Here is a 24,376-nt window from a genome sequence, read left to right as displayed (position 1 = left end):
GTCCTCCTGGCACGTTACAAACCCAAAGATGTCCCCTGAGATCCTCTTGCAAAAGCCTGATCTGTCCTTCTTGAGGACGACTCAGCTTGCGCATAGGTTTGGTATAATGAACTTGTTTTCTAGACATTTCTATGTACCAGTGCCAGGCGCACACTGCCAGGCGCACACTGCACTGCACACTGCACTGCACACTTTACTGCACACTGCACTGCACACTGCCAGGAGCACACTGCACTGCACACTGCACTACACACTGCACTGCACACTGCCAGGAGCACACTGCACTGCACACTACACTGCACACTGCCAGGAGCACACTGCACTGCACACTACCAGGCAACACTGCACTGCACACTGCACTGCACACTACCAGGCACACACTTTACTGCACACTGCACTGCACACTGCACTGCACACTGCCAGGAGCACACTGCACTGCACACTGCCAGGCACACACTGCACTACACATAATTCTAGACAATCAAAACTGGAGAGAGTAGTTAAAGCCCTGAAGATGACATTATTTTTTTTCTTTTTTTTTAAAAAACATCATGTGCTAAAGATATATTTTACTGGCAAATAAAAATACAATGATAAAAGAAATAAAGGTTTTAAAAGGACAGAATTTGGGGCTTGGAAGCTGAGCACTTGCCTGACATGCACAGGGTCCTGGGTTCAATCCAGAACACATTTCAAATGTAAAACAATGACGATTCTGATGGAAATAAACCTCAGCTGACATATGTAGCTTCGTATGCATATTACATAGAGTGGCTGACTTTGTGACCACTTCCAGGTTTACTGTGGTCATTTCACAGTCCTGCAGCCCTAGCCACAAGGCATCAAAGAACCTACGGGCCTACTGAAGGAAAGGCAATGGGGAGAGAGGGGCCAGATGCTGTGGAAAGAACTGGAGAGAGACTGGTCAGTAGACCAGCATCCTCACAGCAGCCATCCCTATAAAGCCTGTCACAGAGGCTGCAATGTGGGGACACAATTCAGGGGCCTCTTATTTTGTCATCTCCCATGAGCACCTCTGCCGAGAGGCTGTCCTTGATGGCATCTGAGGTAAGTTACATGAAAGCCACTAGGGTGAGCCCTAAGAGGACACTGATTATGACCAGCAGGGAGTCATTTGATGACATAGAAAATAGCCAGCCAAGGAGAGGGGTCTCAGAAGAAACCTGCGAGGAGGGGCGCCTTGATCTCAGCAGACTTCAGACCGTAGAACTGGGAGGTAGGTTCCTGTTGTTTAGCCAGGGACATCAGGAAGAAACCAGGGACAAAGACACCTCTTGTTTATAATGCTTTGTTATTAACACAAAATCCTGGGGAGCCCCCAGTTAAAAACTCCAGAGAATGGAGGTGCAGGCTGCATGCACAAGGACAGGAAATGTGTTGTGCTCTGTGCAGGAGAATCTCATTCTTGTCTGGAGCCTGTGTGAAGAACCAAGTAAGTAAGAATGGAATTGGGGAGAGAAAGTGGAGCCTTAGAAAGACAGGCAAAAAGTTATAATAGCGTGCTAATGCAGCCTCCAGTTTGGGGGTTTTGTTTAGCTTTGTTTTGTTTTTTCTTTTGACTCCAGTACATACAAAGTGAACTCTCAGTGTTTTCGAGCCTGAGGAAGGCAGCACACGTAAATTCAAATGAAAAGAAGAGGAATCTGACAAGACATTTTCTGACAGCAGCAGTGGTGTGCTTGATGACTTGGAGGTGACACCTTTTTACATGGGGTGTTTTTGGAAAAAAAAATATTGTTCTGAATGGTCTTTTAACATAAAACAAACAGCGCTTCCCGGGATGGCTTGGTTACAAGATGCTGTGCTAATTAACTTTTTGAAAGGCCACAATTCTGTTATATAAAATGAAATCTTTCCCTGCCAAAGAGCACATCAAATTCTACAGAGATTTTTGTAAGGTAGACCCCGGGTGTGTAATGAGATTTACAAGTCTGAACCTTGCAGGGGTCTTACAAAACAGATCTGTGCTGCTTAGAACACACCGGCCTACACGGCAAACAAAAGCTGTTTTATTTGGACTTGTCTCTCTCTCTTTAAGGCTATTAAACAGGGTGATGCCAATACAGCTGTGGAAATGCAGGCTGTGCCCTATTTTGCCTTATGCACCATCAAGAAAACTGCCAGCTCAATTCTGACTCCAAAGTCTGTATTGTGGTGATGCAGCTAACAAAAGCCACGGCTTGATCTGCAAACACCACAGGGGCCGGCGATGGGGCCAACTGGAAGGAAACACTGGAAGGAAACATGGCTTTGAGCTTTGAGCCTGTTTACTGTCACTGAAGGAGAATATTCATTAGCTGCTGGGTATATGGAACATCTTGATGTGGTCCTGCACATCTTCAGAGGCTTAGCATTTCAGAAGCTCTTAGACCTCACTTCGTACAATCTCCCACATCACAGAAAGCTCGCATGAGTTCTCCCCCTCCCCCGTGTCTCTCTCTCTCTCCCTATGTAAGCGTGCATGCACATACGTGTGCGTGTACGTGTGTGTGTGTGTGTGTGTGTGTGTGTGTGACTAATACATAGTCTGATTCTTTACAAATCCTTCCAACATTCCAGGAACTCACCACTTCTAAAATAACTTCTCCACCAAATAAAAACAATAAATAAACTTACACTTATATTAGTTCAAAATCTATACCCTTAGAAATCTCCCCAGTCAACCCCAACCCAAAATTTACAAATACACACACACACACACACACACACACACACACACAAACTGCTAGCAATTCAGACAGAAGCTTTTCAAACCAAATGTGTGAGCACAACAGAGCACAGAGATGCACTAAATTGATACAGACAGAAGGATCATGGTAGAAAAACATCACACATTTCTGTAGTGGAGAATTATATGTACAGATTACAGAAAAGACACCACAATTTATAACACTCTCTCGAAGCACACCTTAGCATGGTGTGCTATGACAACTGAGCAGTGTGAACTGTCCGTGCTGTATGTTCAGGATCAAGGTGTCAGTGAAGTCAGAGGATGTGACACCAGTGAGCAGCACCAGAAATATTCTGGATTCATTGCAAAATTGATTCTGGATTGGTTTTTGGTCTCTATGCATTGAAAAAACATTTGATTGCTGCCATTTTGTTGTTGTTGTTGTAATTCCTCCATTCATACCCTACTGGGATTTTGACCCACAGTCTAAGAAGCTGTGGCCAAAGAAACAAGTGATGTTGGACTGAGGGTGTATCTCAGAGATAGGATATTTGCCTCCCGTGCATAAGACCAGGAGTTTGACCCAATCCCCAAAAGAAAACAAATCACTTCATCCAGATTCTCAGGTTTGCACAGATGGGGTTGGGGTTGCCGCTAGTTAGGTAAGAGGCTGGACTGGGCTTTTGAGACAGCTCCTGATGAGATTTCTAAACCCTGGACAAGCTGGGCAGGATGAAACAGAAAGGGCTGTACCTGCCCTACCTTTCTAGGATCAAGCTATGAGGGGAAAAAGAGACAATATATATGAAAATGAAAACCCTTTAAAATGATCACGTTTGTTGTCAACTAGAGTCTCCTAGGAAGAGGGATCCTAATTTCTCAGGTCTGACCAACCTTTGGCCATGTTTATAAGAGACTGCCCTGACTGACGATTGACCTGGGAGGGGCCAGCCCCCTATGGGCCGCACCATCCCTAAACAACTGAGTCTTTGCTGCATAAGAAAGCTATCTGAGTGTAAGCTAAGAGCAAGCTGATAAGTAGCATTCCTTTAAGGTTTCTGCTTTAGTGCCTGCCTTGGGCTCCTGCCCTGACTTCCCTCTGTACTGGATCATGACCCGGAAGTGTAAGCCAGATCAATCTTTGTTCCCTCCAAGTTGTTTCTGGGTAGAGTGTTTTTATCACAGCATCAGAGAAGCAACTGGGACAAACATCGGACAAAATACAAAATATAAAATATGAGACATGGTGATGTGTGGTCTTATGGGACACAAGTTTTAGTTCATGTTTTTGAGAAACTATATTTCATCTAACTCGAGGCTTCCACTGGCAAAACAAAAAAACAACAAAAAAAAAAAAAAAAAAAAAACAAAATAAAACAAAGGTTGCAGCTCATTCCCAGTCTTCTGTGGGGCCACCTCTGAGGATGGAATTTGCTGATAACTCTATTTATACATAATGAGCCGCTGAGAACCTCTGACTCCATCCCCGAGTTATCTCAAGTCTACAGTGGAAGCTCTCCCTGGTGAAAATTTCATAAAAAATCATTTCTGTGTCCATGAACAGAAAACTCATTTTCAAAATAAACACCCTGCGATAGGTAACAAGTTCCTCCACTTCCTTTGCTCACTACTGGTCCTAGAGAAGATGTTTGTAAGAAAGAGGTTGAGGTGGGTAATGAGAAAACAGCGCCTGGCCTTCCTGACTCCGTAGGCTTTAGGCAGGAACATAATAGGCAGTGTGTCATTTCAGCCTGAGTTCTGCTTAACTCTGACCCTCCTCCTCTCCCCTGAGACAAAACCTTTCCACTTGTTCTATATAAGAAATACCAGTGGCATCAGACGGTCCCAGCTTCAGGAGGTAGCTATACCCTTTAAATTTGTTTTTGTTTTGTTTTGTTTTGTTTTGTTTTTCCATGCTTGTCACTGAGCCAAGTGCATCACAATTCTAATATTTACTCCTCCTAACCATTCCTTGGGTTGGGTACTATTTTTAATCTCCCCTTTGTGAGAACATTGGGCCCCAGCAAGGCTCCAGTTTGGTGCCACCTTAAAAGAAAAATTCTAGCACTGTAAGGCAGTGATGGGCTGAAGAGATGGCCCAGTTGGTTGAGGGCACTGACTGCTCTTCCAGAAGTCCTGAGTTCAAATCCCAGCAACCACATGGTGGCTCACAACCATATGTAATGGAATCAGATGCCCTCTTCTGGTGTGTCTGAAGACAGCTACCATGTACTTATATATAATAAATAAATAAATCTTAAGAAAGGAAGGAAGGAAGGAAGGAAGGAATAAAGAAAGAAAGAAAGAAAGAAAGAAAGAAAGGAAGGAAGAAAGAAAGAAAGGAAGAAAGAAAGAAAGAAAGAAAGGAAGGAAGAAAGAACGAAAGAAAAGCAGTGATTTTGACCACTTCTAGTTCAGGGTTGTCTCATGATATTAAATGTCCCTCCAGAACATTCCTTTCCCTGAGATCCCGGACAAGCCACCCTTCATCATGAAACAGCAATGACCTCAAGTCTCTGTGGTCAGAAAGGGCACTGTCACCAGTGCGAAAGTGAAGGATCTTCCCATGGTTCCTGGTTCTCTGTGCTGAGTGTGCGGTCAGGACAGTCGGCATCCACCTGCATACTGTTGGCGTTTCCCACTGAGGGGAAAAGCTTGGCTAAAGTGACACCTGCAATTGACGAGAATACCAAGTCCTGTGCCACCAACCACACCTCTCCCACTTTTGAAAGCAGTGCAATTTAAAAAAATAATAATAATCCTGATTTTATCTCCAAAAGTAGGTGGATGGCCAATCATGAAGAAATAACGGTCACTAACTATTGTTTGTGAGCATTTACTGCTCACTAAATTCATTCAGGACTCGAACCCCAAGCAAAGCATTTTGCATGTCTTGTCTCAGTGAAAATTCACAACCCCTGTCTGGGTCCCTACGTGTGCAGAGCCTGAATTGGAGAAGTGAATTAATGCACCTACGCTCACTTGCCTGTTTGTATCTATTTGCATTAAGAACCTACTTAACCATGATGCTGTCAGGGTGCTTAATAATCAGTGTTTGAGATTACCTCAGCTTGCTTTATGAAACACTGGCACAGAGAATATCTCAAAATTCATTTTATGGCTCTAAGGTTAAGAGTTTGTGCTCTTACAGAAGGCCCTGCGTTCAGTTTCCAGCTGAACTGGACTCAAAACCACCTTTATCTCCAGGGGATCTGACACCCTCCTCAGTCCTCTGTGGGTGTGGACACACACGCAATGTATACACATGCGTGCACGCACACACACCTGACCTATACTCACATAAATACAAAGAAAAATTTTTAATTAAAAATTGATAGTTATGTTTGTCTGTTTGTTTGTTTGTTTGTTTGTTTGGTTGGTTGGTTGTGTGGTTGGTTGGTTTTTTGAGACAGTCTTTCTCTGTGTAGCCCTGAATGTCCTGAAACTCACTCTGTAGACCAAGCTGGCTTCAAACTCAGAGATCCACCTGCCTCTGCCTCTGCCTCCCAAGTGCTGGGACTAAAGGTGGGTGCCAGCACCACCCAGCAATTTTTAAAATTTTTTAATTTTATCTGTGTTTTGCTGGTATGTATGGATGTGCGTATGTGTGGCATGTTATTTCACATAGCTAGGGATCAGCCTTACAAGTTTATGATGACCATTTGCAACAGACTCCTACTACAGGAGGTATGAAAAAGAATCTAAAATGTTAGCAATTATCTTATTATAACGTCCATAACAGCAACCATTCTATAAGCAAACCTTCTAAACTTGGGAAACTTTAGCTTTAATTAAACCTTATCTAATTCCAGCTGTGTAGGTTTGTCTCCAGAATAACCACGTCAAGTGCTCCATAAACAGGACTGGAGGAGACTTTCGGCAAATAAGCTGCAGGGTGGGGTGTGAGGCATGTACGGGGCTTTCTGACTCGTCCTGGGATGGCTACTGTACCTTCTTCACCTTCTTCAAGACTCGCTTTTCTTGATGGTCTCAGGATGTCATCAGGATGTGGGACGCAGAACCCATGGAAAGGGCCCAGGTCAAAGCATTCGTGTAGCAGGGGCAAGTTCACGCTGGAGCACACGCTCATGAACCCGACGGCCTTGCCTTCCACCTGGAACACAGCGACACAGCCACCTGTCAGACTTCAGGGGTGACCGCTGTAACTGTCACAAACACACAGCCCGTGGCTCACTGGTAGCTTGGGGAACGTGCTGGGTTATTTAAGGGCAGAGGGCTAAGTAGTTCTGGTGTCTGGGACCATGCATAGAATGCACAACTGCTCAGAGGCCCGTCCAACAAGTGACCACTGTGGATGACCTTAACAGGTGGGAAGCAACTGAGGGGGTCATCTCTATCCCTTGAATCCCCTTGACTGGTCTGAGGGGAAGAGAAGCAAAGAAAGGCTGTTTGGTGGGAAACAGCTCAATGAAATCTGGCCTGATCTACAAACAAGCAAACAAACAATTCCCTCAGCACACAGAGACATCAGTGCCAGGAACTGAAGCTCGCACAGTGTTCCCTGTGATTTTAATCTGTCACTCATTTATTTTATGTATATGACCTATATACGCATCTCTTCCCTATGTGCTCTAGCATCAGATCCATTACAGATGGCTGTGAGCCGCCGTGCGGTTGCTGGGAATTGAACTCAGGACCTCTGGAAGAGCAGCCAGTGGGTACCCTTAACTGCTGAGCCATCTCCCCAGCCCGGGTTTTTGACATTTTTTGGTGAGGAACACAGGCTCCCAGGAAGCTGAGTGCGTGACTGACTGGACTGCCACAGCCGTTCTCTTCAGGAGGTGGGCTCACATGACTATGCGTCGCTCTTTCCCAAGCAGTGAGCACCGTCACACAAATGGCAGATGCTTTACCTGAAACAGGGCAGCAAGAGGCCACGGTGTCTGGATGGTAGGGGAAGGCGGCCTTCCTCCAAGACACCTCTGTGTGCTTGAAAAACAAATGGGAGGTGTTCTTTACTTTCCAGCAGTCTTCTTATAAATGAATTTTCCTTTACCGGACCCTCCCCAAAAGATACTTGCTATAAAAGGCCGATTTACACAGCTGTCTTATAAAGCCATTGACACTTTAATGAAAGTCCAAAATAAACATTTTAATTTTTTCCCCAAATAACAAGTAATTGTTGGTCTTGTTTGTACTCCTGAACAAAGGCTGTGTAGCTGCAGTTGTCTGGCTTCTCTATAATTTCAGGCCCAAGACTCAGCAGACGCTGATTAACCAATCCATCTACCATATGTGCAGAACGAGACGGCCAGCCTCACTCCCGGCAGGGAAAATTGGCATCCATCTTGGTTCACATGGAGATGTCCTTCTAATCTACAGCCGTGCTGGCGCAGCGAAACTTGCATGGCCTGAAATACCTTTTGCTGGCTTCACGGCGAGCTGCATGCGCAGGATAAGAATGCATTATTTATAAGACCGCTGTTAGTAATGAGCTATTACACTAATGGTTCATTGTGTTGGGGATTTGATTTCAAATGGCACGGATCACACATTCTGATGAAAATGAGAAAAACATGTTTTGCCATTAGGAACAAAGATTTAGCATCTTCCAATTCCGCAACCTGTTATATTCCCGTCGCTCGGGGAGGGTTGAAACAACTTACAAAAGCCCGAAATCAGAGACGCAGCAGAGCAGGGACGGGCAGTGGACATGTCTGCTCCGCTCTTTGGGTTTCTTTCAAGCGACGGCCTTGAGGCAGGCTGTTCTGAAATAGCAATTTGTGGGACGGCCATGGGCATGTTGCTGTGGGTGTCACTTTACAGTGTGCGAGGGTCGCTCAGCGGACGGAGCTGTTTCTTGCCGTCCACGACTTCTCACACCGGCAGACAAAACTGGAGGTTTTTCTCTTCTTGTCTGTCCTGTGCGTCTTCAGGATGACACAGAGGAGGTTTGGGTCACGGAAAACCATCTGGGAGCTTGTCTTGTCTTCACAAATTGGTCTAACTCGCCAATACACGTGCGCTTTAACATCTATAACATCTATAACCCACAGCCAGGCATCACTTTTGGGGGACCATATTTCACAAGGAGGGTTTTTGTCCTCGTTGTGACTGTTACTGGCTTTGAGCCCCTTCTCTTGGTGCCAAGCGCACGGCTAACCTGGCAGGCTCTCTCCTGCCTGCAGGTCAGTGGTGCTTTCTCGGACCACTGCTGCCCGAGTCCTGGGTAATGCCAAAACAGACGCTCTGCCCATCTGTCTCCAGGAGCCGCCTTGGCCTCCAACTGCCCTTCCTTGAAATCTCAGCTTGAAGTAAACACCAGATGTCAAAGTACAGTTATGACAAGGAACCTGCAGCAAAGTCACAGCTCTAACCTCGTCCAAAGGAGCAAACAGAACAAAGGAAGTCCTCACGGCCAACAATTCTTCTAACAAGTCAGTGAGTTCTTTCCTAACACAACCCACGCTTTCAAGAATTCTGCGTGAACAGCCTGAGTCCACCCTGCACTGGGGTGAGAAGAGTCACGTGGTGGACTTTGTCCTGGTCAGTAGCAGTGGCTGCCCCACTACATGGTATATGTTGGCAAATGCTGATTCGGTATTGGGAAGAAATGCCCAGATGGGTACTGTGTGACAGTGTTAGGGTACTGTCATCGTGGTAGTTTCAAGTTGCCAACCGATGTCATCAAATGGGAAGTAGGGAAGAAATAATGAGGTGGCATGCTATCAAAGGCCACGCCCACTAGATAAGACCACAGACAAGGACCCCCCAGAGCTACAAAACACTGAGAGACTCCAATTATAGCCTTTAAGCATTATCGGCTCTAATTCCTTACGCTGTAATTTTATACAAGTGGCCGTTTTTTGTTTTGTTTTTGTTTGTTTGTTTTTGGAGACAGGATCACACACAGTCTATAGATTGGCCTTGAACTGGCTATGTAACCATGATTGACCTTGAACTTTTGACCTTCCCATTTTGTCCCCAGAGTGCTGGGATTACAGGTGTGTGCCACCATGCTGGGTTTATGTGGCAGGAACTGTACCCACTAACCTACATCCCCAGCCTTTATAAGGGTTTGATGATGACTAAGTTCAGCAAATAGTTGGCAAAATTCCTGAGGATTTCACAACTAGCTCTCTCAAGCTAAACCAAGTTGGCTCCAACATACCTTTGCTCAGGGTCCTAACGGTACATGTCCAGAATGGTGGGTGGGAGGTGTGCTGAAGGAGAAATTTCTGGTCTCTTTAACAACTCAGCTGTGTTTTAGAAAGAATGAGTGGAACCCCACAAGACAATGAGAGGGTGCTCTTGCACTGCTACACTGTGCAATGCTTAGCTGGTCCTTGCTGGTCTTCATTGGTCTTCACTTAGTGCCAAAGAACCTCTCGTGGTGTTCCAGCGGATTCTAGCCACTTCCTTGCCGATTCTGCTGGACTGTCCCGCCACTACTAATTCACATTTGGTGTTTGCTATTGAACTGGACTTCTGAGATCCTGACACCCAAGAGTGGGATCACCCCAAGAAACTACTTCTAAACAGGTCCACGACACCCTTTTCCTATTAACCTTCTTTCTCAATACCTTTCGTTGGTGGGCTAAAAGGAAGGTTGAAGCCTTTAAAAACCCTACAGTAGGCTTTGAAAAAAAAATCTAAACCTACAGTGTGCGTGGAGGGTAGGACCAGTGTTTAACTTGAAGCCAAAAGGCTTCAGACACAAGATGTGCCTCTGCTCTCAATGGTCCCCACCTAGGCTCCTGTGCCCAGGTCCAAACTCTGCCCTTGCCCTTGATTGAAACCTGTGATCTCCTCTCAGTTGAACATCTGAGGCAGTGCAGGCTTCGCAGGAGACTGGGCTACACTCCTTTGCCTCCTTAGGGACTCCAACCTCACAGGGTCAGCACTGCCATTTCCAACCTGTTCCCACACAAGAACTAGACCAAAGAAAAGACCAAGGCGGAGCTCAGGATGGCTGCTGAGGTCACCTCCTCAACTGATCTTGGACGGCACTAACATCCCAAATAAAACCCGAGAACTGAAAGACTCCTACAAGCCATGGCCGTACTGACAGGACACAGACTGGATCGGAAGATTGAAAGTCCTGATTCATATACCATGGATTTTTTTCCTTGCAGGTTTCACTGGTTGGATAAAAACTCTGTTTTTCAAAATGCTGCTGCTTAGGCCCAAATGCTTTCCGACCCTTCCTTTTGTCATTAGTCTAGAGCTGACTGAGAACACGTGAAAGCAAGTTAAGTATATAAAGCAAATTAAATCAAACTCTTCAGTGTACTCTCTCAGGTCCTAGATTTCAGGACTAGCTCCCATCTTCAGGGATTCATACCCACAGGTGTCTCGCCTCATTCCTACTGTTCCCCAGAGTATTGTAGGGCTGAGTGGGTGAGGACAGCCAGCAAACACATACCACAATCATGTGGGAACCTTCAAACATTTAATGACTCAGAGAGTGACAGCACACACCTATACTCTGAACTACTTGGTAAACTGAGGCAGGAAAATGGCTTACGTCCAGGAGTTAGAGTCCAGCTTGGGCAATGATCCTCTCTGGCTATTCTGCTTGTGACCTTAGTCTTTAATGGCTGAGCCATCTCTCCATCCCCAGAATCCATTTCATAGAAGATATGACACTCTTACTAAAGCAAACAAACAAAACGCTGGGCCCCTCCCCCAAAAGATGGATTTGACTGGCCCAAGTTTATCCTGGACACCGGGATTTTTAAAAATTGATGTAACTCATTTACTACAAGCTAACTTTTCACAAATATACAATTGAGTGTCTTCTAGTATATCATAAAATTGGATAACTATTATATAATTCCATAGATTCTATTTGCACTGCTCCAGAGAAAAGCCAAGAACACCAACTCACCCCCACACTTCTTTCTCTCTACACAACTTACCTAGTCTGGGCTTTTGGATATACATTATGATATAGTATGTGGTCTCTGTGCCTGGCTTCTTTCCAGGACATTTCCAAATGTGGTGTGACATCTATCATCAATCAACCTTTTACTTCCTAGCAATATTCCACCATCAGTACATCACACTCTGTTTGGCCATTCATCAGTAGATAAGCATCTGGGCCGTTTTCTCTGTGGGTCATTATGAATAATACCTCCATGGATATTTGTGTGACAGTCTGGGAGGAAATTCGTTTCCTTCCTAGCACTGGTCATTGTCTAGTCAGGGTACCTCCTTTTGGCTTAGACAAGCCCAGAAACGGAGTGCTTGGATTTCCACAAATAAATAACTTCTTCCTGTAGGTTCTCCCTCCCACTCCATGGACCCCACTCGCCTGACACTCTTTACCTTACACTCCCTGGCTGCTCCAGCAAAATAGGCAACTTTGGATCAAAAGAGGAATTTTTCATTATCTTTCCCACTCCTCCCAATTCTGAACCCTAAAAGAAGGGGCCCCCTGTACTGTACCATGGACCTGAACCCTACTCAGAGCTCCTGCCATGCTACTGTCTGTCTGTCTGTCTATGACAATAACAGCTCTTCTAATTAATTAATTAATTTAATTAATTCCAAACCACAACTTTCACTATTTACTACTGTTGTTGCTGTTGTTTATTATTATTATTAATGTTATTATTGCTACCACCATTCTACTAGGAGTAAAATTATCTCTCTGCAGTTTTTGTTCCTGTTGTTGTTGTATTTTGTTTTGCTTTTAAACAAAGTAGCCAACCTAGACTGGCTCTGAACTTGGGACGCTCCTGCCTTTGTCTCTGGGTGTCAAGGATTACAGATGTGCACAACATGAGTTATCACTGTGCTGTGGAATTACATCGTCCCCAGACGCCTAATGAGACTGACGCCTGAAGACCCCGAGGGACTTCTTTTCATGCACCCGCTCCAACTGATGACTTCCGTATCTCTCGTGAGGGGTGTTGGTCAGATCCTATGCCCACATCTAGTTTAGTGTCTGTCCCTTCGTCACTGTAAGGAGGATGACGTGGACACGAGGTTGGCACAGTCTGAATCCCTCCCAGGAGATCCTTGTTGTCACCAAGTCTGCAAAGCCTGAGGTGCAAGCCAGCCTCAGACTGCTCCTCCTATTACAGGGAATGGTGGCTTTCAACTTCCAGGAAAAGTGATATTCTTTAAGGCATCGCACAAGTTTCACCAAATAAGAAACAAGTGTACGAAGAACAAATCCCTAAAAGTGTCGCCCAGAAGTGAAATTGCAAATCCCAATCTTTTCAGTGCTTTTCAATCTGCTAGCATAGGAGTCTTTTTTAAGATCAAATTCAAATATCCATTTGAAAATTAAAAAAAAAACATAACGAACAGGATGGGTAGGGATGCAAGGTCTCCATTCAATTCATGCTTGCTAGTTATTATTTTTAAAGAGGTTTTAAATTTTAAACTTACTGTAGTAAGGTAAACGTGTGAGTGAGCTGGGACACATTTGCCAAGATGCCCACACAGAGCTCAAAGAGCAAGTCTGTGGAGGAGCTGGTTCTCCTTCCGTCTTTTCATGGCTTCCAGGGTTAAATTTCAAGTCACCAGACTTACAGGTCAAATGATCTTAGCCTCCAAGCCATCTCACCAGCCTGCTTGTCATATTACAGGTAAATGACAAGCCCAAAAATTCATTCAGGCTCTTGCCCGTTATTTCCCTCATTCAGGCTGTGTGTGGCCCTGCTCACCAGGGCTTCCTCAGACCAAGGGGACTTCCCAGCAAGCTCAAGCGAGAGGACCATTGCGACCAGACACCATCCTCCTGCAGCCGAGTGTATGAAAAGACCCCCTCCCCCTGCTGTGGTCCCATCTCGGCACCAGACACTCCCTAAAACATCCGTCCTCAACCATTATCTGCTGGTGGGAATGAAACCCTGACTAAAAGCAACTTGTGGGAGGAGGAGCAAATGGCTGACTTGGCTGATAGGTTACAGCCTGTCATGGAGGGAGGTTGAGTCAGGAAGCTAAGCAGAGACCATAGAGGAATGATGCTCTCTGGGATGTCTTCTTCCTAACCTTGCTTTTTAGAGAGCCCAGGACTACCTGGGATGGGCTCTCTCATTAATCATCAATCAAGAAAATGCAACCAAAAGGCATGTCCACAGGCCAATCTGATGAAGACAATTCCTCGATTCAGTTTCCTTCTTCCCAAATAATTCCAGTTTGTATCAAGTTGATAAAAACAAACAAATCAATATAGTCTCTAATGTACCAAAGTCTCAGCTACAGTCAATTTCTCCCCTACTGCCAATCAGACCCCATGAATACTCTGAAGAATACTGAAGTGACAAGTTCAATGACACTAGGTAGCAGGTGATCCTGCTGTGTTTCAGGATGGCCTGTTCGTGCAGATTTTCCTACCTCTATGCATTTAGTCCCAGCTATCAAAAATCCCACCAGGCCAATCAGGGCGGAGCCTCCTCTCGTAGGCAGGAAGCCGAAGTGTGCAGATGAGGGAGGTGTGCCCATGTGAACATCTCCAGAGTGAGTAGACAAGGGCTCTTGGGTGTGCTTACACTAGCTACCTGGGGCCTCTGGTTGGGCTGAACACACTAAGAATAGCTGGCTTAATCATCTCCCTCCTTCGTCTCTTGAGGAATGTGGTCCTTGGGGTTTCCCAGTCACCCCCCCCAAAGAAAGTGGGTTCCCTCTTTTGGTTCCCCAAAGACCAAAGTGAGAGTAGGGTTACTTCTCTCCCTTCCTTAGAAAAACTAGAAACTCCAAGTGTAATGTACATGCTCTTAATTTTGCTTTTCTCACTAATCCAACTAAATTTAATCTTATATAACAGGGATCAGATCATGAGTGAACATCGGACAAATACGATTAAGAGACTCTCTACTGAAGAACTCTCCTGTATTGGTTGAAGACATTACCGTTTGGGAAAAGTAACAAAGGGTTAGGGAGCTGTTTCCAATTTAGTTGGACACCAAATAGAACAAGCGGCCTGGGCTTTTCCATACAAGGCACTGTGAGGACTATCCATGAGACTTTACTGAGACACCGGAAGGTGCTAAACTTTGACTACTATGCTGTAGTTACAAGTTCTGCAGGGAAAACGTGTATTTGGCATGAGTGGGGCATTACCCCTGCCACTTAACTTTCACATGACTCTAAATAAATAAGAGAGGATAAGAGGGAGATGAATGACAGACAGACAGGCAGACATTAGAGACAGTTATCAAGAAAATGATAAAATAGGAAAACCCTCTGGTATCTAGGGAATTTATACCTGTAAGTTTTCTGTGAGTGTGAAACCGCATCAAAAACAATTTCAAAAAAGTAAAATAAAATCACTTTTTAAGTCAAACAAAATCTTCCTGGCGGCAGAACACTGATGACTAAACTCTGGTCTCTTGACATTGTGGGATGTCCAGAAATCTCCCGTATTCATCTCTGCGGAATCCTTTCCCCAATCTCTACTCAACATTTCTGGAGACAAAGGATCTACGGTAGTCTGGTCACTTTAGGGTTAAGTGTGAGAAGGATACAGAAGCCGCCCTGTATCACCCGGAAGAGTGTGCAGGAGGGCAGGGCAGCTAACCATACGCTGAACCCTGCGATCGCACACTGAAAACTTGTCTTCAGCCCCCAGCACACTCCTTTAATCCAAGAGCTTTCTGTTGATGGTAAACAGGATTAAATAAAGTCAACCATGGGTCAAGAAGTGGAGCACATAACCAGTTGATAGGGAGTGAACACAGGAAAAAGCCATAGAAAGTAAAACAGAGAGAGTGAGAGGAAGTCGGGATGGATAGAGGTGCACAGGAAGTAGAAAGGAGGGACATTCGGTTGCAAGGGTTACCGGCTTTTTCCTTCATTGAGGACAAAGATCAGCTGGGTGCTTTCTCTGCCTCTCTGAGCTAGCAAGCTCCTGAGACTTTGTTTGGTAAAATCGAATAATTAGAATTTTTGTTTTAGAAACAGCAGCTGGGCACATCAGCTTCATGGGTTCTCAGCAAGCCAAGGCGTCACTCTGTCACTAACCTCGCACACCACAGCATGATGCTCCTCATCTTGGGCCTCGATTAGTTCAGCCAAGAAGTATTCACCATAGATTTGCTTCAGAGTGTTGTCATAGTGCATAAATATAGGCATGAGATCATCATGGTCTTCTACCCTGTGTAACAGAAAGCCTTTGGTTTAGGGTTTGTTCCATCCACAGCATCCCTTCAACAGAGTGCCTGCCACGCCCCCACCCATTCTAGGTGCCAAAATGCCGCGACACTGTGGTGAACTGAGCTGACACACTATCATACACAAAGGTGTGACACACTTCAATGGCTTCAGGTGTCACTATGTCCCTTGGGATGAAGTGTGACAATCGATGAGGCAGGGAGGAAGTGGCGTCAAGTGGGCAGAGGGGTCAGCGTGGCCAGAGAACGGGAGGCTGGGCAGCATCTGCCAGGAGCCAAAGGACAGTTGAGGACAGCAGTTTACAGATGTTGTTCTAGGAATCATTACTTCTATGACATTATCCCACAGTCCCTGTCCTTTTAAATTTCTTAAACATTCAGTATGTGCATGTGTATATGTGTGTGTGCATATGTGTGCATGTGTGTGTTCGAGAATGTGTGTGTGTGTCACGTAGGCCACAGCACACATGTACAGGTCAGAAGACAGCTTGCAGGAGCCAATCTTTCCATCATATGAGTTGGAACTCTGCCTCTGCCGAACCATCTCACGGGCCCTGTGAGCCCTTCTTATGTGCTTCTGTTCAGAGACAGCTCTACGCCTCCTCTGAAGGTACTGAAGGCCTGCTCACCATTCTGGAGACATGCACACTGACTTCCATTCTCAGGACATTGTACAGTGAATTACCTTGACCCTACTCAAGGAAGCAGGAACTAGGTTTACTATCACATAGTGATGTGATCTTGAATTCCATCCCTTTCTTCTTTCCAAACATACTTTTGAGAACATTTGGCGTTGTGTTTACCTGTCTACGATCCTCTAATACAGTCTTCCTAATACTAAAAAAAGAAAAGAAAAAATTCTACCTTCACATTATGTCTTCCAGTGTGTTGTGACTTAACCATAGACCTTTGTTTTCTCTACGCTTTTCATCCATTTCTCTGTCATCTCCACCACCCGCTTTATCACCTATTGTGTTCCCTTTGAGGCTAACACTAGCCCGTCTATGAGAGACCCGGATGTGTCTAGGGCTGGGGGCTTTACTCCATCTCTCTGTTGTGCTTCTCGTGGTAACAGCAGGAGGCAGGCAGCACCCTTTCCTGTTCACATGGAGCAAAGTAAGGCTACCAGGGGTGGGAGATCGCTTGGCTGAGGCCACAGGGCTGCCGCCGCGCCTGCACACAACCCCTGGCTGACAAAAGCCTGCCTTCCCCAGCTCTGAGGCTCACAGAGCCCTTCTTTGTGGCGCCCCTTTTGAAAACCAGTAGCAAAATGCAAATTGAGAGATGTGTCCTTGGTTCAGTAACCAAAGTTCATCATCCAACTAGTTGGGTCATTAACTCCTCCTAGCCTCAATACAGCAACCCTCCAGTCGGCCATAGCTGACTTCCTCAAACTTGGGCGTCTGAAGGAAATCTTTACCCAGACTCCAGGATGAAACTTTTGCCTCTTGTAACACAGGCTCAGTTGCTAGAATAATTTAGTCACACATATACATACATGCATATATACACACATAGAGATGGAGATAGAGATATATGTGTGTCTGTGTATGTGTATGTATACATACATATACACCCACATATACAAACACACACATTCCAAGTATCTTGATGAAACTAATACACTTTAAAAAAAACAAAGAGAGCATAAGGCCTCACAGATGAACTGGGGATAGGAATGGGTCCCTGTCCTGGTGTGCACAATCCCCGCCACCACCTTTTAACTCAGCACTGGAGAGGTAAAGGCAAGCTGAGCTCTGTGAGTTCAAGGTCAGCCTGGACTACACGGTAAGCTCCAGACCAGCCAGGAAGACACAGTGAGACCCTGTCTCAAAAACACAAACCAAACACCGACTCAGACCTCAGAGCTAAGGAGAGACCTCCACCAAATACCAAAGGGAAAGGCATACATAATCCAGAAGATAAATGCTGGTCAACATAATTTGCAGATTCCCATGAAGAGCTGCCACTGAGGATGTAGCTCATCGAAAAACAAAACAAAAAACAGAGCCTGTCCTAGGCGACCTCCTGGAATGTTGCAATTACATATTAAAGACTCAGAAAAGCACTATGACTAAACAAAAAACAAACAAAAAAAAAAACACTCATCTTTCCTTATGCGCTTCTCCAAACTGGCCCGCCATACTCTTCATTCCCTAAACTTCCCTCCCCTTCCTGTAGAAGAGGGAGGTACTAATAAAGGCAAAAGGCTGCCCTGTTCACTATTCAGAGGACACCAATTGTTATCCCTGTGACATGATTAGCTGTCAGCACTCTGAAGCTGGAAGGCAGTTCCGGTCTCAGCAGCCAAACTCTTCTTTCTTCCAGCTGCCCAGGCTCTTACGTCATAGCCACTGGCAGGCTCGTCCCTCCCAGCCGAGCATCTGTGGGATTCCCAGGTGTGACGCTCCGACAGGGAGCCGAAAGCAAACGCCAAGTTCTGGGTCCAATGCTGCCCTTGACCTCGCCCATGTATTTCCACGTGTCTATGATTGCTTTGAGAAATACCAGTGGTCATCTTGGCCAGGTGTATTGAAGCTCCACCATAAATCCATCGAAGGCTTGGAGAAAAAGAAAGAAGACATACACACACACACAGAGAGAGAGAGAGAGAGAGAGAGAGAGAGAGAGAGAGAGAGAGAGAGAGACCTGGAAAGCCAGCCCACCTTGGCTGGACACTGAATCTGCCACCTGTGACTCTGAGCCAAAGATGCAGTATCCTCTCTTGGAACTACAGCCACTAACTATGCCACACGAAGAGATGTTTGAGTGTGAATCATACCGTAATTATTACGCAGGCAAGAAGAACCACTGGAGAACATCCGCAATCAGCAGGCAGAGGGGAGGTTTTGCTTGTTTGTCTTAGTTCTAGACGGCTGACTCGCTGCCCTGACATGGCCCTGGCAGGTCTAACCAGTGCTGCACCATCCGTGATCTTCCCGCTCCGCTTTCCCACCTCCAGCACTCACTGAGCAGTGCTTGCGAGCTCCTCACGGTTTCTAGATGAGTACAGAGCTGGCCTCCTCTCCGTCAACCATCTGAACCGTGTGTGAGCCGCTAAGCGTGCTGGTCTGGGAAAGCCTCCTTGACCGTGTGCTTCTTGCCTCTATGTGGATTCAGAACTCCGAGCTACTTGTCTATTCCAAGGTCCCCCATCTTTCAAGGGTTCCTCTACCACGCACCCTCCATCAACACTTCCTGCAAGTGTTCCAAAAGAGCCACCACTGGGGCCATTGCTGGAAATACAGCGTGTAGTCATAGTACTGCTGTACTGTGAGCAAGATGCGGCATCTTAGTAACCAAGGCACAAGTTTCAGGGACATGGGATTCTAGGACGGCTCTGAATTGTGGTACGACAGTGACAGGCAATAAGGCCCAGGTCCTTACTTTATGCTGGCCTTCCCAAGAGACCCCACCGACAGCTCTGAGGGGAAGTGACAAACCTCTGGAAATCTGAACCTACAGTACTACACTGCCCCCACCACCCTTCTGCTTTGCCTTCTGCCTGCTCCCTGCACCATGGGATGTCTACACTGTGTCTCTTCCCTCCAGGCTTGATGTGGACGAGGTGTCAGAAATACTGTAAAAGCCAGAGGCGGTCGGCCACTTCAAGGGAGCAGCGTTTTCCAGACACAACAAGACAAACCTACATTTCAACTCATGCAGATTGTTAGGGCTTGAGTAAAACCTGCACAAAGTTTGCCAGACCAACCCAGCGTGGCAGCAGGGAAGTGGGCACAAAGTCCCACCCCTAGCTTAAGAACTGGCTACACTCAACAGCGGCGGGGTAAGGGAACCGTGGTTTTCTTCAATGAGTGAGACTCGGGGAAGGTGCCATCCCCAGGAGAATTGGTTATGTGAAATTCTCAACGAATGAATGGAAACGTCGTCTGTAAAGTTTGAGGCTGAGTGTGATGGAGTATGACTTTAAGCCCAGCACAGGGTCGGGTGTGGGGGCAGCAGGCAGATTTCTAGGAGTTCAAAGCCACCCTGGTCTACAGTAGTGAGTTTCAGGACAGCCCACGCTACATAGTGAATTCCTGTCTCACAAAAACAAAATAGAAGAAAATAGAAAAAAAAATAGTTTGAGATGGTGATGTTAACTACATTAATGTACATAGACTGGATCATTATATAGTGTGTATTTATATATCCACTTAATAAAATTGTGGCCCCCAATTTTCACGAGTGTGTATGTGTGTGTTTGTGTGTGTGTTTGTAAATGTTTCATACAGTGAAGAAACACATATTCATAATCTTAAACTAAATAAAAAAAGTAATAGTTGATATTAAAATTGGGAGTAAAGATCTGGAGAGACAGCGAGCCCTAAGCCTAGCCATGAACCTTACACTGCACATTAGCAAAGCTGTCCAAAATCAGACCTGATACCAACTCTCCTGCGGACAAACAAGAAGTAAACATCCAAAGCCTGGAGCTCTGAACAGTGTCCCTTAAGCCCTTCTCCAGGATGGAATAGAGAGGAACTTGCTCAACATACTAAATGCATTCCTTGGGGTAATCGATCATTTAAGATCTTGCATCACCCTAAGCGCTAATGACAATGGATGACATCAGCCTCAAAGTCTCAAACGGCATATGACAAAGGCCAGCCTCACAGAAAGAACATCTCGGCTAAGGAGAACCACCCAAGCCGTAAACTGTCTAAGAGCCCGCGGTCTAAAGCTGTGGCACTTCCGGTCTGGGTCAGACGAGAGGACAGCCCCATCTCACTGTGAGAGAGGGTGGCATGCTGACTGGGAACATCCAGCCGTTTGCAGGGTGTATGCCATCCCCATGGTGATGACTAATCTGGGGTTATTCACTCCATCAGCACAGAGAAGAACAGAAACAGGCTCAAAAAGTAGCGTTTCTTTATGTGTTCATTCTGGGTGCTGCGTGGGGTGGGGGGCTGTGCTGGTCAATGCTGTCAACTATAAGATGTTTTACTTTCAGGAGAAAAAGCCAGCCCAGACACACTCTAACCAGCTTTCTGGAAGACAGAGTTATTCATCCTTCACTAAGTCAGCTAGCCAGGAGGTACATGGTGGAGCCCTCGATCCCAAGAACTCTTCCTAGCAACCTGATGGAGCTTCTGGGTGACAGTTTCTCAGATTGCTTCATGGCTGCGAGTGACATCCTGTCTTCTCTGTCCAACCACCATTCTAGAGGGAAGGAAGGGACAGGTTGGCTTCCCTTGAGGTAGAGAGATGTGTGTAATGCACACTGCTAGCAGGGCCGCTGTGCAAATCCTCAGAACAGCACAAAGGCAGTCTGCATGCCAGAATATAGCCCAGGCGCTGCTGCTGGCCTCAACGCATCTTTATCTATAGTGTCTGCACTCTCCAGTTAGACTTAAAGATATATATACTTAAAAGAGTTGTTACTTGAAGAAGCAGTGAGGACGACCCCCAGATGGACCAAGCGCGCGCCACTGTATACTCGTGTTCAGCGCCGACATCCCCTGCCGCCACCATGCCCAAAAGAAAGGCTGAAGGGGATGCTAAAGGAGACAAAGCCAAGGTGAAGGAGGAGCCACAGAGATCTGCAAGGTTGTCTGCTAAACCTGCTCCTCCAAAGCCTGAGCCCAAACCTAAAAAGGCCCCAGCAAAGAAGGGAGAGAAGGTACCCGAGAGGAAGAAGGGAAAAGCTGATGCCAGTCAAGATTCAAATAATCCTGCAGAAAATGGAGATGCCAAAACAGACCAGGCACAGGAAGCTGAAGGTGCTGGAGATACCAAGTGATGTTGTGTGCATTTTTGATAACTGTGCACTTCTGGTGACTGTACAGTTTGAAATACTATTTTTTATCAAGTTTTATAAAAATGCAGAATTTTACTTTTTTTTTAAACTATATTGTTAGCACACAGAACACTTCATTGTGGGGAGGAAGGATCACGTGTCACTAACAAAATATCACCCAAGCTGGACTAAGGACAGAAAACCTCTTTCCTTGGTAATTTTGAGAGGCTCCTGATCCTGCATAGGTGGATACCAAGGCACAAAATGCCTTGTGGTCTGGGAAAACTCTAAATTCATTTTTATAACCTTTCCCCTGTGTACCATCAACATAGACATAATTCCCTTAAAACCAGAGACCTGGTGAAACCTGACCCCCAACATTGGTTTTCTAGTCTATTGGACAACGTGGACTTTGCAGTGACTTCATCGAGTGTTCTCAGAAGAGCAATGGTTCTTTTTTTATAAAAGATTGTGGATCTTCAGATTGATAATTCTGCCATGTTCATTTCCTGAAAGTAGGGGTCGGCTTGTGAGAAGTTGTTGAACAACATCCTTAATGTGAAATGTCAACCCTCACTCTAAGCTACTTTCCCCTTTTCGAAGCATTGAATGAAGATTTCATTGGGTTTTACAGTGGCTTTCTGATTTTGGTAGTCTACACAAGAAGGGAATTTGGAAGTTCTTGTATATTGCTAATTGTCTGCCCACGTCCTGCCTGACTACCATGATTGTTTATGAAATGTATCTTTAATAAAGCTGGTTACAGTTTTAAAAAAAAAAGTTTTTACTTTAAATGTCACAAATACATTTTATTGTGGTGTATTTGAAAAAATGATAGTGAATCCAACTTAGTTCTAAGGAATACAGCTTTGTCAAAGCATGTTTTATCAAGAACACTGTCTCAACATAGGACAGAGCAACTTCAAAGTTGTTACCAACTAGATGTTTCTTTTTCATCCATTTGTAGGGAAGCAGAAGTACCTTTTTCTTTCCAAGATCTCTTGTGCCCTCTAGTGGTTGTCTTACGAAAATTAAATCCATCTTTTAAACAAGTCATGCTAAAACTTTAAAACAGGGGTTTAGAGTCATTTAACTCCTGATCATTGGAAAATGTGATTTTTTTTAAAGTGTGTGTGTGTGTGTGTGATAATAAAACTTTCTATGTAATTAGAAAGACTTCAAAGCATGTACCAGGCCATGTAAGACCCCACCATCCGTACCATTGGGCTCCATGTACCTGTCTTGACAATGGTAATCTACAGCTCCTGGAGGGCTGTTCCCCAAACCACATGTCTGGCAGGGGTTTGGGGTGACAAATTTCCCACTGTACAAGAAAGCCTACGGCTAAATGCTGTAATCGCTCTACATCTTCCTCTAAAATGTGTCTGGATCTTCTTAACTTATAGGTCAAAACATTAAATTCCTATGAGCTGCTTACAAGTCAAAATGAAAAAAGCGTGAGACTATCAGTTGTCTCACAAAATTAACTTCTGGGGCTGGAGAGATGGCTCAGCAGTTAAGACCACAGGCTGCTCTTCCAGAGGACGTGGGTTCAAATCCCAGCAGCCACACTGTTTCTCACAACTGTCTGTAACTCCAGCTCCAGATCCAACGCCTTCTTCTGGTACCAGGTATGTACGTGAGGCACAAACATACAGAGAAAACACCCATGCACATAACTAAATAGAAATAAATTTAGAATTGTTTATTAAAAAGTAACTGTCTTAAGAAATGAAAGGTAGGTTTTTGATGTTTGGGTTTTTTGGCTTGGTTTGGTTTGATTTGATTTGGTTTGTGTAACAGCCCTGACTTTCATGGAACTTGATTTGTGGGCCAGACTAACCTCAAGAAAGGTAGGTTTTAAAAAGTAAAATATTTTTTAAGTTTTTCATATTTTCTTTTTACTTTTAAAACAGGCTAAGGTTTTAAAATTTAATTAATGCAAATTATACATATTTGTGAGACGTGTATGGTACAAGCATGCAGCTGTAACAATCAAATTTGAGCACACTCATCTCCTTAAACATTTACGGAACTCCTGATTTCCTCTCTCCTCACAAAGAAAATCTCCATCTCTTTGTGCCAACGTGATTAACTGTAGTCATCTTCAAATGGGCAGGATGCCAGCAAGAAAAACTCAAGCCACTTAATGACACGACCAGTGTACAACCCTTCTCTTGGCCTAGTCTTCCCTAAACCACCACACCAAGACCATGCCAGTCTTTCCACGCCGGGAACATCTCATGTCCACCACTGAAGATTAATGAAGCCACTGTGGTTTTTAAAGGTGTGTCTAGTAGCAACTTTGCTTTGTTTCCAACATAATGAAAGACAGGGAAGAGTAACTTCGTTAATTAGTGTCTGAGCACAAGGGCAGATTATAGCATCATTGTCCATGTGGCTAAATGAAAGAGACAGGGGAAGGGATTATGGTGTTAATTCGTTTGGTTCTGAATATGTTGCTAGTTAAATAGCGGAAGGATAATTATATCCCCAAACCCTTCCCTGGTTAGTGTCTGAAGAACTATGTTCATCACCATTAATTATCAGTGCAAGTGGCTATTGATGAAACAGATGCGGGAGAAGTAAGAGTACTAAGAGGCATGCAGCCAGGCTGGAGAGATGGCTCAGTGGTTAGAGCATTGACTGCTCCTCCAGAGGTCCTGAGTTCAATTCCCAGAAACCACACGGTGGCTCACAACTGTCTTGGGATCTGATTTCCTCTTCTGGTGGATTGGAAGACAGCTACAGTGTTATTGTATAATAATAAATAAAATAGATCTTTCTTAAAAAGAGGCATGCAGCCACACCTGTTCCACCGTGCTGTGCAATGTCTTTGAGTTCCTAGCACTCTTA

At 45.1% G+C, this 24,376-nt stretch overlaps 2 protein-coding genes across 2 annotated transcripts in view; one reads left to right on the top strand and one right to left on the bottom strand.

The window, feature by feature from the left end:
• CFAP61 (cilia and flagella associated protein 61) overlaps window positions 1-24,376 on the bottom strand; it is a gene marked incomplete at both ends in the record, with an annotated part of 250,940 nt that overhangs the window by 206,881 nt on the left and 19,683 nt on the right. Inside the window, 2 exons of the mRNA XM_080930962.1 lie at window positions 6,644-6,806; window positions 15,632-15,764. Coding sequence (XP_080787088.1) covers window positions 6,644-6,806; window positions 15,632-15,764 — 296 coding nt within the window. The remainder of the gene's footprint in view (window positions 1-6,643; window positions 6,807-15,631; window positions 15,765-24,376) is intronic.
• On the top strand, window positions 21,254-21,523 carry LOC308431519 (non-histone chromosomal protein HMG-17-like; the record flags this gene model as incomplete). The annotated part of the gene is made up of 1 exon (XM_080931032.1): window positions 21,254-21,523. One exon carries the CDS (start codon window positions 21,254-21,256, stop codon window positions 21,521-21,523), a length of 270 nt encoding a protein of 89 aa, XP_080787158.1.

Source organism: Micromys minutus (genome assembly GCF_963924665.1).
Source record: "Micromys minutus genome assembly, chromosome: 17".
NCBI lineage: Eukaryota > Metazoa > Chordata > Mammalia > Rodentia > Muridae > Micromys > Micromys minutus.
This window is presented reverse-complemented; position numbering and strand designations above follow the sequence as displayed.